The sequence below is a fragment of the Bombina bombina genome, chromosome 3 (genome assembly GCF_027579735.1).
Source record: "Bombina bombina isolate aBomBom1 chromosome 3, aBomBom1.pri, whole genome shotgun sequence".
NCBI lineage: Eukaryota > Metazoa > Chordata > Amphibia > Anura > Bombinatoridae > Bombina > Bombina bombina.
In genome coordinates, this window is record NC_069501.1 from 476,360,402 (window position 1) to 476,378,757 (window position 18,356).

Here is an 18,356-nt window from a genome sequence, read left to right on the forward strand (position 1 = left end):
GCTGCATCCCTACCCTGTTCTCCACCTCTTAGGTAGAGAACTTCAATGTCCCTTGTCTCATCCGAGTGGGAAGATTGACAGCTCTTGCCCACGCTTGATTGGCTGTGGGCTGGCAGGGGGCGCAGTTGCATGCGAGCACAACGGAGCGATTGCATGCAATGTTAAATTCCAGCAGCGAATTGCTGCCCACCAGGAGAGCTCAGGAAGACAGTGGCGAATATCTACGCCCTTGTCCACCAAGGATTCATAAATCAAGCTCTAAGTATCAGTTTTGTCAAAGAAATAACAGGAAGCATTTTTTGTAAAGAGAAATTTATATATTTTTTAAAAAATAAATAAAATGATAGATAGGTATGATATTTAGGATTTTTCTGCAAGCTCAGTCAATTTAAATTGGTTTGTATATTCAATGAAGACAAATAGCTCGTTCATATACAAAAACAAACATAAAGAAGCAGTTTTCTGATACATTTTATACTCATTAACTTGTTATACCAGCTGCAGTGTTTCCAAGAAAGGGGAAAACAGTTTTACAATTACACTGTCCCTTTAATCCTCAAGCTATTTCACCAAACCCTGGGCTTCAGCTGAGAAAAAAAAAAAAAGAAGAAGATGAAAGCCAAACTTGGTACTAACCATACAAAAAGGTACAATAATAAAGTGCTCCAACATATTAGCTGCTTTACGTCATGCAGTAGACAGCCCATAGTACCACATAACGTAGATCTACTTCCATAATGCTGAAAGCCCAAGCAGTCTAAGTTGTCAAGTGACAGGTTTGAATAGTAAATCTAGTTAATTAACAAGGTTAGAAATAATACATTTTAAGTGAAATAATAATTGTGTACTTCAAGTACTTTCATTTCTGACACTGGATTATTAATAGTGCCTGATTTTACCTTAAGACATTTTTCACCATTTTCAAACTGAAGATCCGGAAAACGGTATGGTAGTGAGGTAAGATGCGTTTACATGTGCACAACGCAGATTACACAGCACTCAGAGAGGAGCTGGTGCACTGGAGATACTACACAGGTACCTGCTTCACATCTGATACACTTCTAATCGTTATACTGTATGGAAGACAGTGCCCATAGAGACACAGTTTGATTGTTATTTCCTAAATGTTCGTTCTCTGGACAGATACAAATAAGAGTCACGAGGATTCATAACTTTAAAACCACTTGGCCCCTTTTTTATACTGTATTTTTACTCTACGTATGCCATTTAATTTGTGATATCAGCGCTGGTTTGAGTAAGGGTTTATTATACATGAGATTTATAATATCTTAAATTATATATTGTACCATATTTAATTCATATTTGTGCTTTACAGGGAGTGCAGAATTATTAGGCAAATGAGTATTTTGACCACATCATCCTCTTTATGCATGTTGTCTTACTCCAAGCTGTATAGGCTCGAAAGCCTACTACCAATTAAGCATATTAGGTGATGTGCATCTCTAATGAGAAGGGGTGTGGTCTAATGACATCAACACCCTATATCAGGTGTGCATAATTATTAGGCAACTTCCTTTCCTTTGGCAAAATGGGTCAAAAGAAGGACTTGACAGGCTCAGAAAAGTCAAAAATAGTGAGATATCTTGCAGAGGGATGCAGCACTCTTAAAATTGCAAAGCTTCTGAAGAGTGATCGAACAATCAAGCGTTTAATTCAAAATAGTCAACAGGGTCGCAAGAAGCGTGTGGAAAAACCAAGGCGCAAAATAACTGCCCATGAACTGAGAAAAGTCAAGCGTGCAGCTGCCAAGATGCCACTTGCCACCAGTTTGGCCATATTTCAGAGCTGCAACATTACTGGAGTGCCCAAAAGCACAAGGTGTGCAATACTCAGAGACATAGCCAAGGTAAGAAAGGCTGAAAGACGACCACCACTGAACAAGACACACAAGCTGAAACGTCAAGACTGGGCCAAGAAATATCTCAAGACTGATTTTTCTAAGGTTTTATGGACTGATGAAATGAGGGTCTTGATGGGCCAGATGGATGGGCCCGTGGCTGGATTGGTAAAGGGCAGAGAGCTCCAGTCCGACTCAGACGCCAGCAAGGTGGAGGTGGAGTACTGGTTTGGGCTGGTATCAAAGATGAGCTTGTGGGGCCTTTTCGGGTTGAGGATGGAGTCAAGCAACTCCCAGTCCTACTGCCAGTTTCTGGAAGACACCTTCTTCAAGCAGTGGTACAGGAAGAAGTCTGCATCCTTCAAGAAAAACATGATTTTCATGCAGGACAATGCTCCATCACACGCGTCCAAGTACTCCACAGCGTGGCTGGCAAGAAAGGGTATAAAAGAAGAAAATCTAATGACATGGCCTCCTTGTTCACCTGATCTGAACCCCATTGAGAACCTGTGGTCCATCATCAAATGTGAGATTTACAAGGAGGGAAAACAGTACACCTCACTGAACAGTGTCTGGGAGGCTGTGGTTGCTGCTGCACGCAATGTTGATGGTGAACAGATCAAAACACTGACAGAATCCATGGATGGCAGGCTTTTGAGTGTCCTTGCAAAGAAAGGTGGCTATATTGGTCACTGATTTGTTTTTGTTTTGTTTTTGAATGTCAGAAATGTATATTTGTGAATGTTGAGATGTTATATTGGTTTCACTGGTAAAAATAAATAATTGAAATGGGTATATATTTGTTTTTTGTTAAGTTGCCTAATAATTATGCACAGTAATAGTCACCTGCACACACAGATATCCCCCTAAAATAGCTATAACTAAAAACAAACTAAAAACTACTTCCAAAACTATTCAGCTTTGATATTAATGAGTTTTTTGGGTTCATTGAGAACATGGTTGTTGTTCAATAATAAAATTAATCCTCAAAAATACAACTTGCCTAATAATTCTGCACTCCCTGTATAGTAGCTTTTCCCCCTCAATTGCTTCTAGAAGCTCTACTTTTGTACTGATAGCAATACTAGTTAGTTAGTAACACACTGTCTAGATCTGACCAATTCGTTTGTTCAATAGTGCAATTAAAAAAAATAATATCTAGTGCAGGGGTCGACAAATCTGTTTAGAATTTAGGAACCAGACAGTGATATTTGTATATAGATATATGGAGAATAACCTCACATTTTAAGAGTCGGGGGTAAAATTCTTGGAGCCAGTGGCTCCCAGGTTTGTCAAGCCCTGAACTAGTGCATCAGAGCATTTTATTATTTTCCATTTATGCTAAACACTTACTTGTCTTGTCAATTAGGCTCTGTGCCTGCTCTTCCATCCACTTCTGATAATAATCTTTCACATTTTCCTTGTGTTTTCGTCCACTGCAATGTGTCTTACGGACTGAAGGCTATTGGGGGGAAAAAGCAAACCGTATTCAACAGCTTCAAATGAAAGGGACAGTTAACACCTTGTAATTAGAATTACAAGAGATTTTTGTGTTGCTACCAAACATATCAGCCAAACAAATCAATATCTTTATAGCAATTATTTTCAATAACCAAACTCTACCCACCATTTGACTTATTTGTAGGAGCCAATCTGGGCTTTAGTCCACAGACAACAAATCTAGCCACTGTCAATGTTAGTATAAAATGTATTATTTTGCAGCTATATGATAAAGCCAATTAGTGATAGATATGCAGCAGAGTTAGCCTTAAGAATTTGACAGTGCTTCAAATTCAAATAATTAGAAATTCCTCAATTTCAGAGCTATATTACATGAAAAGGGAGCAAAATAATGAAAATACAGTATATTGGAAAGTTTTCATTCTGCATTTTATTTAAAATGTATATAGGTTAACTGTCTTTAAAAAGGTCAAGAGTGAAAGGAGCATGATTGCATTTTGCAACATACTTTGGTTAGCAAAAATGCTTCAAGCAAGTGTTACTATTTTAGTGTCATACGCACATATGCTACAGGGGCTTTAAAATTTACTACTATTCTCTAATTTGTTTCAATTTTCTTGGTAGGAGAAGCAATGCAATAATGGTTGGTGGCTGCACATATTTGCATCATTAGCTCATAAGATGTGTTCAGATAGCTCCCTGTAATACTTTGCTGCCAAGAATACAAAAAAAAAAAAAAAAAAATGAAGCAAATTTGATAAGAAAATTGGAAAGTTAATTTAAAACTATGTTCTATCTGAATCCTGAAAGAAAAAAAAAAGCAAGTTTCACGTCCCTTTAAAGTGATTTTAAATCCTAGTGTTTCACAAACGCTAGGATATACAACTGGAACAAATAAAAGGTACCTTCATTCATGATGAAAGCTCCTTTATTTGTTGGGCGTGTTTGCCGCACTGAGCTGCTAAGGCAGCCCACGGCAGAACCCTATATGCTGTGATTTGACGTTTCCACCTCTTAATAAATAGCTGTGCGTTCCAATTGGCTTGGCACGGCTATTTGCTAAGAGGTGTAAACGTCACCTCACAGCAAATAGGGTTCTGCCGTGGGCTGCCTGAGCAGCTCAGTGCGGCAAACACTTCCAACAAATAAAGGAGCTTTCAGCATGAAATATTTTTCTGTATTTGTTCCAATCACTTTAAAGTATGACACAAACTTTAGTAAAATATATGTGCCATTGCCCATCACAAACTAGTTTATAAACCGATTTGCATTGAATTAAAGTGTATCTCAGCCCCCAGGCCACTTACAGGGACAAGTTGCCCCTCATTTGAAAGAGGGTAAAAATGGATGATTACCCACAGCAAAATGCTGTTTAAATTGAAGAGGCTATAATGGTGCCCCTAACCACTATTTGTGCTACAGCAAGTGGCCTCATTTGAAAGGGCAAACTCCCCTTTATCAAATGAGGGGTCACTGCACCCCCTTCCTTTTAATAGCTTAGTGGCTGTGGTGGGATAGGGGGCTACTAAAGATACCTCATCTCTCCCACTGATTTGACAGGATATGAAATTATTTTAATTCAGATAGAGTATACTATTTTAAACAACTTTCTAATTTATTTCTATTGTCAATTTTTCTTTGTTGTTCTCTTGGTATCTTGTTGAAAAGCCTGGACGTAATCTCAGGAGAACTACATAGCAGCAGTTTTGCAAGAGCACTATTTCCTGTAGTGCGCTCCAAACACCTACTTTTAATATTGTTTTTCGTCTAAATCACAAAAGAAAAAAAAAGGTTTCATATCCCTTTAATTATTTTTTTAGGTATAGAACCCTGCAGTGTTTGAGGAGGGCGCACTTCTAGAGACCCAAACCCCCCATACAACATAAGTATGACCACAGTAAAAAATAAATAATAAAAAAAAATAAAAAAAAAAAAAAAAAAAGGACCCCCCTCTGTCCAGTGTGGGGTCTCATATCTCTTGCATAATTAGGTGTTTGGCATTTTTTATGCCAATCTCCTACCTATTATATTTACGGAATGTCAGGCAGTGGTCCCAAAGGAGCCCCCATCCCCTAAAGACATAAAACACATTCACAATACCCCACACATAAATCAAAATGAGAGGTATCATATGCTGACATAAAAATTGCAATCGCCAATAACAGGGGCCTTTTACAGTCCTAAGGGATATGAAGGGGACCATAGCACTCCAAAGGGGAAAAGGAATCCTCTTTAAAAAGAGAAACTGTCCTTTTTCAAAGGCTGGACCACTGTGTTAACAAGTGATCACTTGACAATAACAAGGATATTTATTTAACATTAGGGGGTGGGGTATCCCCTATGTTGCCCCCAAGAAGAGCTTGTGATCTGTTATTTGAAAGCAATAACCCTACTCTTTCAAAATGAGTGGTCCAGTGTCCACCTACTGCCGGCTAATTGTCTTAATTACAAACACCTCAGCACTGGTTCTATTTTGGGGGTAGAGCTTTTGAAGAGGCCTTTACTACCCCCTCACAAGGATTATATCATAAGACCACACATTTGAAAGAGTAAGGCTTAAAATAAGGGGTTTAACATCTTTATAACTATGAAGTGAAATAGGTTTTCCCTTAACAGCTTTCCAATGACTTGCTATGCCAACTGCAGATTAGGAAATGTATCCGATACATTTCATATAAAAGTGACCCTTTAGGTATATTTTTATATATGAAACAGTGTTAATTGAAACCAACACCAAATGAAATTAGGCATGCTCTCCATGCAAGCTCAGACCATTAGCTTATCTCTCTATTTCTACCCTTCATCTTAGATCAATATAAAAACAAACACAGTGAGACCAATGATTAAAGAGAACAATGAAAATTTGACATTTAAGCACCACTCTGCCCAATTCCCGCTGGAAATATGATTTTTGTTCTAAACATTTTTTACACAGCTTTTCTATAACCAGTACAATATTTAAATATTTAGTATAGGTGAAGATACAACAAGCAAAATAAGCTATGTTAAATGACAAAATCAAGGCAAAGGAGCTTTTTAAGTAAACCGTTCAATACACCCCCGTGGGTAAAATGGATCACCTTGGAAAATAAAGATCACAGTACACTATACTATAGATATTTCTGCAAACAATAGAGTAGATGTCCCTCCATGAGAGTAGAAAGGGCCCTACATTAGTAGATTTAAACACCGTTGCTCCTTGCTTTACATAGTTCCCCTGCAACCCATATCCTGGGCATTTGTTCTCCAAAGTAAATAGGAGGGTGGTACAGCCAAATCAGATGCTTTAGCGATCACACACACTTCACAAGCATAATACACTGAATGATGAGTTTTGCATGTGCTGTAGTGCAGCTGGATTCATCAGTGTGAAGAGCAAGTCACAACAGCACTTGAAACTCACTGTTAAATGATTTCAGACTATTGCAGGGCTTCTCAATTCCAGCCTCCCAGGGCTCAATAGACCACACTTTCAAGATTACCTGAGTGAAAGCAGGTTAATAACTATGTTTATTAAATGGCTGATTATTTCACGTGCTCTAGTTCAGATATCCTGTAAATCTGCCATGATGACTAGCACTGATAAACACTGGTTTATGGTGCCTGAAGCAAGACACATGAGCACGTTCTGCTAATGTCAAACAGGAAGGGGCACATTCTCTAGCTGGCTGTATTGCCGACCTTGACTTTACAGAAAAGAAACACTCGGGTAAAGTAAATAATGTTTACAGTCAGTGAGGGACACATACAAAAAATGTTTTTAGTACACTGAAGAAAAGAAACTGCAAGTTAGTGTCCCTTTAAAAGGGGAATGAAAGGGATTTTTTTTTCTTTCATGATTCAGATAGGAGAATACAAAATTAAATAACCATTATCCAGTTTGATTTAGTCTCTCAGTATCCTTTGTTGAAGGAACATCAATGCACATGAGTGAGTTAACATGAGGCATATATGTGCAGCCACTAATCAGCAGCTCCTGAGCCTTCCTAGGTATGCTTTTCAACAAAAGGTTACCAAGAGAATTAAACAAAATGACATAATAAAAAAAAGTCAATTGAAAAGTCGTTTACCCCTTCCTGCGGGTACTTGTTACATCGGAAACAAAGTTCCGATGTACACAAATAAGTAAAAAATTTAAATCACGATTGTACATGCGATTGTGTGATTTCAATGATGGGACTGAGTCTGGGGGGGGGATGCTATTCACGCCCTCCAGTCTGCGATCCCAGTTAGGAAGTCGTAGCTGCTTCAGTACAGCTAAATGGCTAGGACATTCCATGCCGTCCTAACGGCGCTAAAGCCCACCATGGTTAGGACGGCATGGAATGTCCTAACAGAGTGAAGGGGTTAAAATCTCATATGATCTAGCTGAGTCATTAAAGAAAACATTTGGGTTTAATGTTCCTTTAAGGCCCAGCTGCTCGCAAACATGCACTACACCTTTCAGCTTAAAATGGATATGAAACACCAAATATTTTCTCTTTCTTGATTCGGATAGAGCATGCAATTTTATGCAACTTCTACTTTACTCTTATTTTTTTCTTCTTCTCTTGGTATCTTTATTTGAAAAGCAGGAATGTAAGCTTAGGAGCCAGCCCATTTATTGTTCAGCAACCTGGGCATCGCTTGCTGATTAGCCACCAATCAGCAAGTGCTACCCAGGCCGGCTCATAAGCTTACATTCCTGCTTAAAAAAAAAAAAAAAGATACTAAGAGAACAAAGAAAAATAGGAGTAAATTAGAAAGTTGCTTAAAATTGCATGCACTATCTGAATCATGAATGAAAAAATGAGTTTTATGGGGGGGTGAAACACTTCTGATGTACCAAAAACAAACACTTTAGATTTTGTTCAATTGGCCTTCTCTTCTCCAGGGTGGTACAGCAGTCTAAACGTAGGATGAATAGAAGAACATGTGAGAGACAAGAATAGATGTCTGTCTAAAAATCTTATTTTAGTCTTCATTTTTATTTGCCAGATCACACAAACTTATTTAAACTATACACAACAAGGGACTGAAAATATCAAGGAAAAAAAAAAACACATCTATGTCCTTTTGCAGCAATTGTGATTTGAGTTAAAGGGACATTATACACTCATTTTTTCTTTGCACAAATGTTTTGTAGATGATCTATTTATAAAGCCCATAAAATTGTTTTTTTTTTTGTTTTTTTTTTTAAATGTATAATTTTGCTTATTTTTAAATAACATTGCTCTGATTTTCAGACTCCTAACCAAGCCCCAAAGTTTTATTTGAATACCGTCAGCTACCTTCTCCAGCTTGCTCCTGTTTGTGTAAAGGCTCTTTTCATATGCAAAAGAAGGGGGAGTGTCTCATTTCCCACTTGCAGTGGGCTTTCCAACTGCTTTTTCAACAGAGCTAAACTGAAAGCTTCTAAGTTTTTAAACCATTTTATACTGGATTTTTATATCAGTATCTGTGCATCTTATTCTTTATAGTAGTGTCTATTACATGCAGTTATATGAAAATGAGTGCATACTGTCCCTTTAAGTAAATTTCATAGCCTAGGCTAACAAAGTCACATTGATATATTAAAAATTGCCCTAGGTAAATCTTGCTATGTCATTGTTTGAGTACTGATTTCCAGGGGGACAGACTATATTTAAAATCTAGGTGGCAACTAACGTTGAACGACAAACATACTATATGATGTATTTTTGAATGCTTCGTAGAATATATAGTACTGTCTGATCATAAGGAATGGTAAAAGATACTGATGACTGGCACAAGTGCCAAGACTTGCGGGGTGGGATGACAGGAATGAAACCAAATGCTCTATCCTTAGCACCCCTATTATAAGCTGTCCTAGGGCAATGGTCCCATGAGCTATGCTACATAGGGAAAGCATCATTGTAGTGAGGATAAAGTGAATGTATCGTGTTTAAGACCAAAGGTGCCCTTATATTACAGAAGGAGTTAGTGGACTAATGCTCCCGATCGTCCAATTACTCCCAATAGTTTATAACATCATATCTTGAGTTAAGTCCCATAGGCACTATGGTCCCCAGTGTAAAAATCCAGTAAGCCTCTCTTTTCGCCAAAAGGCGGTCCATATCGCCACCCCTTTTGGGTCTTTGGATATTTTTTTTTTGCACACCAAATGAAGGCGCTACGACTGCCTTTCTGATAAATCCCAAAATGTGGTACTATTGGGGTGGTTGATCTGGTGGTTTTGAATCAGGAGAAATGCTCCCTGATCCTAGTGTTCACATCTCTGGGAGTCCCACATACTGGATCCTACACTGGGTACATTCAATGATGTACACCACATATTTCGAAGTGCAGTTCATGCAGGCACCAATGTTGCAAACCTTATGGGTGACATCGCTATTAAAGGTTTTTGTTACCTTGACATAGTTGCACGGTTTGCACTTTTGGTGTCTGCATTTCAAACATACCTAAATGTTTTAGCCAAGAGCTATTAGAGTGTATTTTGTCAGGGAGAAGAGTTGGAGATAGAATTGATCCCAATGTTGGACTCTTTGTATGAGCATCATAGACCTTTCCTGACTGTCTATAAGCTTATCGTCAGCTTTTAATATTGGAAAGTGTCTACGTACTATATCGCAGATATGAGCGTACTGTGCGCTATGCCCTGTGAGAAACGTTACACCATCAACTTCATGATGTTGTTTAGGTTCTAAAAGGCTCTCTCTAGATTTTGTCGACATTGCTAATTTTGCTTTCTGTGTGGCTTTACAGGGATATTTTTCCTATCCCTAAGTCTGTGTTCTAAATCCCCAGAGAGTCTTTCATAATTACTTGGGTCTGAACAGTTTCTTTTAGCAATGGCTAGAGGTACATATATAGGATGGCAACTGGTGCTGTGTAAGACCGAATTTCCTGAGATGGGCTTCCAGTACACTATAGATTTAATTGACCCATTTTCTAGCCCTTCCAGGGTGAGATCAAGGTAAAATATTCACTTGGAGTTATATTCAAAGGTGAACCCTAGACCAACGTCATTTCTGTTCAGCTATGTCAAGAACAGATCTATCTGTTCCTCAGGACCCGTCCAAATAAACAGCAGGTCATCTATATATTGCTTGTACTGAGAAGGATTGCCTGGTATTTCGGGGCTGGACTGTACTGTGAAGTCAGGATCAGACTGATATACTTCAGGAAAGTTCTTCTCTGTGAAAGGCACATGTTGAGCAAAAAGATGCTGCTTATTGGGTGGTAACTAGCCATAGAACAAGCTATTATGCTATTGTTCGTTTCCAGGTTGAGCGCGTCTATTTATGCGAACTCTAGACCAATGTCATTGCTGTTCAGATATGTCAAGAACAGTTCCATCTGTTCCTCAGGACCCGTCCAAATAGAGAGGTCATCTATATATCGCTTGTACAGCGATATATGATGCATGTAAGGGTTACTATCTCCAAAGATGTGGGAAAAACTCCAAACAGCATAAAAACAAGTTTGCATAGGAGGGTGCAAACTTTGCCCCCATGGCTGTTCCACATCTCTGGAGATAGTAGGTCCCTTCAAATTGAAAGAAATTATGGGTGAGTAAAAACCCACTGTCTTGATAATATAAACACTGAAATCTTCAGAAAATCTGAGAAATTTTCCACGAAGAAACAGATGGTCTCCAGACCCTTATCATGAGGGATACTTGAGTAATGAGATATTGCGTCTACTGTGAACCATCTGAATCCTCCTGTCCACCTCACATCTTTGATCATTTGGAGAACATGTTTGGTATCTCTGAGGTGTGAAGAAAGGGCGGCGACCAGAGGTTGAAAATATGGTCTACCTAATAGGGAATCAATACCGCTAACAATGGGGCGTCCCTTAATGGTTTCTATGGATTTTTGGACTTTCGGGAAGTGGTGGAACGGGGGTATCTATCCTCAGGTGGTCTGGTAGGAGATATTCTGCTGTTGCTGCATCTAGGAACCCCTGTTACATCCTTTCATTCAATATATTTTTCAGCTCTGCTTGAAAGATTATAGTAGGGTCTCCCTTTAAAACTGTATACTCTTTGGGATTTGCAAGTTGGCGTAACCCCTCTGCTACATATTGTTCCCGGTCCATAACCGCCACAATTCCTCCCTTATCAGCTTTTCTTATGGTTAGATCTATGTTTTCTTTCAATTCCTTAAGGGCCTTCCTTTCATTAGCACTCAAATTTTGTTTACGGTATTTAGTGTTTTCTTTAAGGGATACTAGGTCTTTCTCTACCCTATTATAGAATGTCTATAACACGATACATTTACTTTATCCTCTCTCCAATGACAATACTTTCCCTATGTAGCATAGCCCATGGGACCATCGCCCTAGGACAGCTTATAAAAGGGGTTAGTTTCAAGGCATATCTAGCCAAGGATAGAGCAGGATAGTGTATTTGGTTTAATTCCTGTCATCCCACCCAGCAAGTCTTGGCACTATTGCTAGTCATCAGTATCTTATGATCAGACAGTACTATATATTCTACAAAGCATTCAAAAACACATCATATAGTATGTTTGTCGTTCAACATTACTTGCCACCTAGATTGTAAATATCGTCTGTCCACCTGGCAATCAGTACTCAAATAATGACATAGCAGGATTTACCTAGGGCAATTTTTAATATTAATGTGACTGTTATCCTAGGCAATTTACTTAGCATAGGATCATGCTGATCTATTATCACCTATATTGCTAAACTTTAGAGATAACTGCTCATCACAGAAGTATCTACTACACTCCTTAATGAACCTTTGTGTGCAATGTACTATAAAGCGTGCTTGACATCTAAATATCTACCTTTTAAATAGACCTATATTGCAAAAAAAAAAAAATGTTTTAACTCCATCCTGTTATATACACAGAGACTCGTTGTCAGCACTAAATATAATTTGCTAGCTAATGACTCATAAGCTCTAGGATCCTACATCTGATACGTACACATACGTCACTTTACTTAGATCCGGTGAGATCTATGTATCATCATTCATCCCATATGTTGGGATACCAGAAACCAAGTATTAGAACTACACACTATTAGTGCGAGTTAGATGGCTGCTGTAGACACTTAGTGTGATCGTGAGCAGCCTGTATCACCGAGTGCATTTCTTCCGGATATCAGAAGTTACACACAGGGTCTTATGCTATTGTACCTAGGTTTACCAGTTGATATAAACTGCATTGTTGCTTGTTCATTCATTTATTGTATTTAGGTGTCATCTTCGATAAATGTGTGTATTAATGTTGCAGGATTTAAGACATCAGATGTGTACACTTTTAAATTAGATTAGCATACCGCTATTGGACAGTGCTCTAGTAGGTGTTGATTTGTTTTAACCAATCAGGAACCTCATAGGTCTTTTTAAATCGGTGTGACACAAGGCACTGGAAGCTATGACTACGGCTGTGTGAGCCGAAACGCGTAAGCCGCTTAGTGCCTCGCCACTCGAATGCTTGCTTGTTCTTTTGCAGGTTGCAGTACCCTCTGACAATTTGTTTTAATGTCTCAAAATAATTTTTTTATATTTTATCCCGTTTGGCGAATCCTTTGTTTCTCCTGTTACACTGGCTTGTTACCAGCTGATTCGCCAAACCCCTACTGCCTACAGTGAGGTCCAGAGCAGGTGTCGGATTATGGATTGGAGCAGCTGCACGTTAGTGGTAGGAGGAGTTAAAGTACGTCAGTGATCCACAGGGACGCCAGGGAGTCTACAGACACTTGGAGAGGCAGAGAGAGACTGCCCTTGTCGATGGTAGAAGACCGGTAAGAAAGCACAAGGGCTAGGGGAGACCAAGACTACATTCCTACATAGACAGGCTCTCCCAGACATAAACGTCATATCCCATAAGGCACCTTACGGGATGTATATATGCACATTATATTTGATTATCTTTACTGGGAAAATATTGGTGCTTTGAATGCTTTTTGGCTGCTCTTCACAAGCCTAACAAATACATTTTTATGAAGCAGGTTGCAAAATCCTCCAGCTGTTATCACCAGAAACACATTAAAAAGGATAATAATACTCTTATGCTTAATCACTTGAAAGTGATGCAGCATAACTGCAAAAAGCGGACATGAAAATATTACCTGTACATAGCTATGTAAAAAGGTTTGATATTTTACCATAAAATTTCTTCAGCTAACCAGAGTAATTGTTCTGTGAACAGTTCTACTTTAGCTGAAAGTTGGGGGGAAAAAAAAAAAAACCCAATAGCCAATCAGCAGTGCTGAGGTCATGCATTGCTTTGATCTCATGAGATTTCATTGAAATCTTGTGAGATTTCACAGTAGACACCATTTTTTATATAACTGCATACAATAGACAATAATATAAAAAAAAAAAAATAAGAATATGTACCGATACGGATATAAAAATCCAGTATAATACCTTTGAAAAGTTACTTAGATGCTCCAAGTTTACCACTGTTGATATGGTTAGGCTAAAAATTCAAAGTTCACCAGCACAGTATGGTAAAAAATGTTATCTTTATTAAAGACCCATAATAAAATAGCAACGTTTCGGGGTTAACCCCTTAATGGCATGATTAAGGGGTTAACCCCGAAACGTTGCTATTTTATTATGGGTCTTTAATAAAGATAACATTTTTTACCATACTGTGCTGGTGAACTTTGAATTTTTGGATCACTTTTGGGTATTGCAGTTAACCCCTAACACTGAGCACTAACAGTGGTGCTGTGTTCCCATCTACTTTGATGTGGTTAGGCTGGGAGACCCAGTGAAAGGGGCTGGGAAAGCAGACACTCTCCAATCCCCTGCATATGAAAAGATCCTTACACAAACAGGAGCAAGCTAGAGTTTGTAGATATAAGTATATATTTAAAACTTTGGGTCTTGATTAGGTGTAAAATCAGCACAATGTTATATAAAAATAAGCAAAAACTATACTTTAACGAAAAACACCCCCATATGGGCTATATAAATGGATCATGTACAATACATTTATGCAAAGACAAGTCTAGCGTACTATGTCCCTTTAAACTGAATAGGAAAACAATATGACAATGACTGCACATGCCAGAAGCACACTCCCTTGCAAGTCCTGGGACTTGCATTTTGATTGGCCGCTTAAAGGGACAGTCTAGTCAAAATTCAACTTTCATGATTCAGAAAGGCCGTGGAATTTTAAACAACTTTCCAATTTACTTTTTCAAATTTGCTTTGTTGAAAGCTAAACTCTTAAAACATTTAAAATTAAAGCGATTGTAAAGTTTAATTATTTAAAGCCTAGTATCTAAAAACACTCTTAAAGTCCCAGAGTGAGAATATATAGCAAAGAATAAGGTGGCACACGAGTAAAGAAAGTCTAAACCTTTATTTGGAGCAACGTTTCGGGGCACCTGCCCCTTTCTTAAGCTCAAGAAAGGGGCAGGTGCCCCGAAACGTTGCTCCAAATAAAGGTTTAGCCTTTCTTTACTCGTGTGCCACCTTATTCTTTGCTATACATTCTCACTCTGGGACTTTAAGGGTGGTCCTAGTAGGTGTTGCACTGGATTTATCTTCCTTTAAGATTTTTTCCTAACCTTTGGACTGTGTCAGTGCGGATCCCACTTGAACTGTTTTAAAAACACTCTTAAAATAGGGGCACTTTAAGTCATTAAAATTTACAAAGAGGCTTCTTTTTTTAAATACTTTCCATTTCGTTACGGTAAACAGACAGCCAATCCTCCACCCGCATCTCCTTCTGTAATTAGCATATCAATGATGAATGCAGCTTCCTCCAACCGTTGTGTGCCCCCTTTGGCATCCAGCTTATGGGGACGCAACGATTGGAGGAAGACTCATTCGTCATCGATATGCTAAATACGGAAGGAGATGCTGGCAGAGGATAGGCTGGAGGTATGTTTACCGTAACAAAATGGTAAGTATTTAAAGGGACAATGAACCCAAATTTTTTCTTTCGTTATTCGGATAGAGCATGAAATTTTAAGCAACTTTCTAATTTACTTCATTCTCTTGGTATCTTTATTTGAAATGCAAATGACACAAAACCTGGGTTGTCCTTGCTGATTAGTGGATAAATTCATCCACCAATAAAAAAGTGCTGTCCAGAGGTCTGAACCAAAAAGAAAAGCTTAGATGCCTTCTTTTTCAAATAAAGATAGCAAGAGAACAAAGAAAATCAATAATAGGAGTAAATTAAAATTGCATGCTCTGACTCATGAAAGAAAAAAAATGGGTTCAGTGTTCCTTAAAATAAAAAATAAAATAAGAAAAAGTGTGTCTTTGTAAAGTTTAATGACTTAAAGGGACAGTCTAGTCAAAATTAAACTTTCATGATTCAGATAGGGCATGTAATTTTAAACAACTTTCAAAATGACTTATTAAATTTGCTTTGTTCCCTTGGTGGCATTTTTGAAAAGCTAAAACTATAGAGGCTCTGGAGTATTTTGAAAGTTTTTCACAGTTAGACACTACTAGTTCATGTGTGTCGTATAGATAACATTGTGCTCACTCCCATGGAGTTATTTAGGAGTCTGCACTGATTGGCTGACCTGCATGTCTGTCAAAAGCACTGAGATAAAGGGGTAGTCTGCAGAGGCTTAGATACAAGGTGATCACAGATGTAAAAATATATATTAACATAACTGTTGGTTTTGCAAAATTGGGGAACGGGTAACAAAGAGATCATCTATCTTTTTAAACAATACAAATTCTGGTGTAAACCGTCTCTTTAAAGCACCCTTGTTTTAGATAGTGGGCTTTAAAAGGGACATTAAACACTTTGAGATGGTAATATAAAACGATAAATTGTATATAATAAAACAACTCTGCAATATACTTTTATTATTTACTTTGTCCTCTTTGCCTGTAATTCCATTCTGAAATTGTGAGCTTTTCAGTTCCTGTTAGAAATGGAAGTGCAGAACACTTAAATCCAGCACAACCATTGGCTGCACACTCTAGTGACCTATTTATAACTGACCCTAATTGGCCACAGCAGAGAAGGTAACACAAGTTACAACATGGCAGCTCCCAGTGTTTTATAGACACTAAAACTTTACACTTATTTTGTGACTTTTAAACAACTAATGAAACTTTAAAAAAAAATACATCTACATGTTACACATGGACTAATCTTTTCTTTGAATGCATCATTCTATCTGGCATGTATTTAGTGTTTAATGTCCCTTTAAAAAAATAAAATCACTTCACATTTGTTTTTGTAAATATTAAATTATGATAAAGCAAATGTGATAATCCTCAATATTTCAGATGAATACCAGGTGACCATTATTTATAACGCTAAAATAGGGCTTTCCATGAAACTGGCTATGAGTCTAAATTGCAGTTTAGATATAGGGACATGTACTATAACGCATTTACTTACCGAGTCATGTGTGAGGTAGGTGTCGCAGTAATCGCAGTAAAACCTGTAAAGTGAAAAGACAAAGAGATGAGTTCGGTTGGTAGCCTTGCCATTCAAATACTACAAGTTTCTCTTGCATGGTCCTAATCGCCCGCCAGACCTAAACAAATGTCGGAATCTAGTGCCTTAAATCTTTTATCACCCAATCTAATAAACAGACCTAATAATTTCTACCCCTACAACTAGCTTAGCTGAACGTTTTCTCACTTAGGCATGGTGGCAAAGGATGGCGGTCGACTTCTTAGTCGCAGTAGGAAGTGATGCCTAGAATTGCTTCTGTTTTGAGCAAAGTTACGTCGTCCAATGGCCGGATATGACGTTTCACTAAAGGGCGGATGAAAATACGTCCATCTTTAATGTTGGCAAGACGGTTTCTTTTACATGCGTCGTTAAGTATATTTGTATAGAAAGCTACCATATACTTATAGCTAGGTGTGCTGCCAGATTTAATAACGGCACGGTATCTACCGGCAACGTATATGACCATTTTGGGTGAGGGTGCAAGTTAGACTGTTGCTACGGGCGGGGCCTGGCGCTTGCTTTTCGTATTTTTCCTGGTGACGCAATGACGCAGTGCGGTGCTCAGGAAGCGGGGAGGCCCCGAGCGGCCTACTGCAGAGCCGGAGACCGGGGCCTGGAGTAACGGGCCCGGTGATCGGGCCCGTTGAGAGTGGTGGCTTGGCGAGAGGAAAACTCTGGACGTAGGAAACCTGAAGCGTTTCTGGGGTCAGAGGTCATCAGACTACAGGGGTCAAAGGTCATATTTAGGGGAGGTGGGAGGGAGTTGTTTAGAGGAGCCAGGTGGGTCAGAGGTTAAAACTGGTCGGGGGCCTCTGAAAAATTAACTGATCTGTGAAGAGGACAGATTAATGTAATCAAAATCGGTGTCTGTCAGCACCCAGTCCTAAAGACCTGTCTCACCTGTCAAAATTCAACGTGCCTGCGTACCCAGGCCTGTGACTATTTCGGTTACATTTTGAGCTTTAAATGAGTCTTCATCAAGAAAAACACACCTGCTCAAACTGGGGCCATAACACTTAAATCAAAAGATCCAGGTTGGAGGTTACTTAATTTAGATTTTGAGGTGTCTGTCTATTAGTGATCTAAGTTAAAGCTGCCATGGAGGGGATGGATGTGGATCTTGACCCAGAGCTCATGCAGAAGTTCAGCTGTTTGGGAACCACAGATAAGGATGTCCTGATCTCTGAGTTCCAGAGGCTTCTTGGTTTCCAGCTCAATCCTGCTGGCTGCGCTTTCTTTTTGGATATGACTAACTGGTAAATAGTTTTTTTTGGATTGGGGTCTGCAGTGGGATGGAAGTTGTAAGGTAACTGGGAGATTTGTTACAGTTTGTAATGCAACATCAGAAAACTGAAGCATTGAGTCATAAAGGTATTATGTCTTCTACGAAACATACAAACAAGATTTGCCTTGGCGTATAAATTTAACTTTGTCTTGAGGTTTATGTAAACAATGCAATTTTACATTTATCCGAAATAGCTTTCCACCCTTATAAATTAAGGATTTGGGTAATTAAAGCTCATCGCTGCAGTCAGGTGTCTGAATTTGTTTCACTGTAGAATAATATTTAAAGGGACATGAAATCTCAAATGTTTCTATCGAGATTTAGATAGAGTATACCATTTTAAATAGGGATGTGCGTTCAGATC

The 18,356-nt window shown here is 38.6% G+C and overlaps 2 protein-coding genes across 2 annotated transcripts in view; one reads left to right on the forward strand and one right to left on the reverse strand.

The window, feature by feature from the left end:
* The window catches only part of SNRPC (small nuclear ribonucleoprotein polypeptide C), a 35,605-nt gene extending 18,606 nt beyond the window's left edge, over positions 1–16,999 (reverse strand). The window contains exons 1-3 of the mRNA XM_053706793.1: positions 16,894–16,999; positions 16,648–16,690; positions 3,212–3,320 (exon numbers count right to left, since the gene is read on the reverse strand). Of these exons, the coding sequence (XP_053562768.1) occupies positions 3,212–3,320; positions 16,648–16,690; positions 16,894–16,901 (160 nt within the window). The 5' untranslated portion in view covers positions 16,902–16,999. The remainder of the gene's footprint in view (positions 1–3,211; positions 3,321–16,647; positions 16,691–16,893) is intronic.
* Positions 17,000–17,121: 122 nt separating this feature from the next.
* Positions 17,122–18,356, forward strand: part of ILRUN (inflammation and lipid regulator with UBA-like and NBR1-like domains) — a 102,139-nt gene continuing 100,904 nt past the window's right edge. The window contains exon 1 of the mRNA XM_053706792.1: positions 17,122–17,963. Within this exon, the coding sequence (XP_053562767.1) occupies positions 17,806–17,963 (158 nt within the window). The 5' untranslated portion in view covers positions 17,122–17,805. The remainder of the gene's footprint in view (positions 17,964–18,356) is intronic.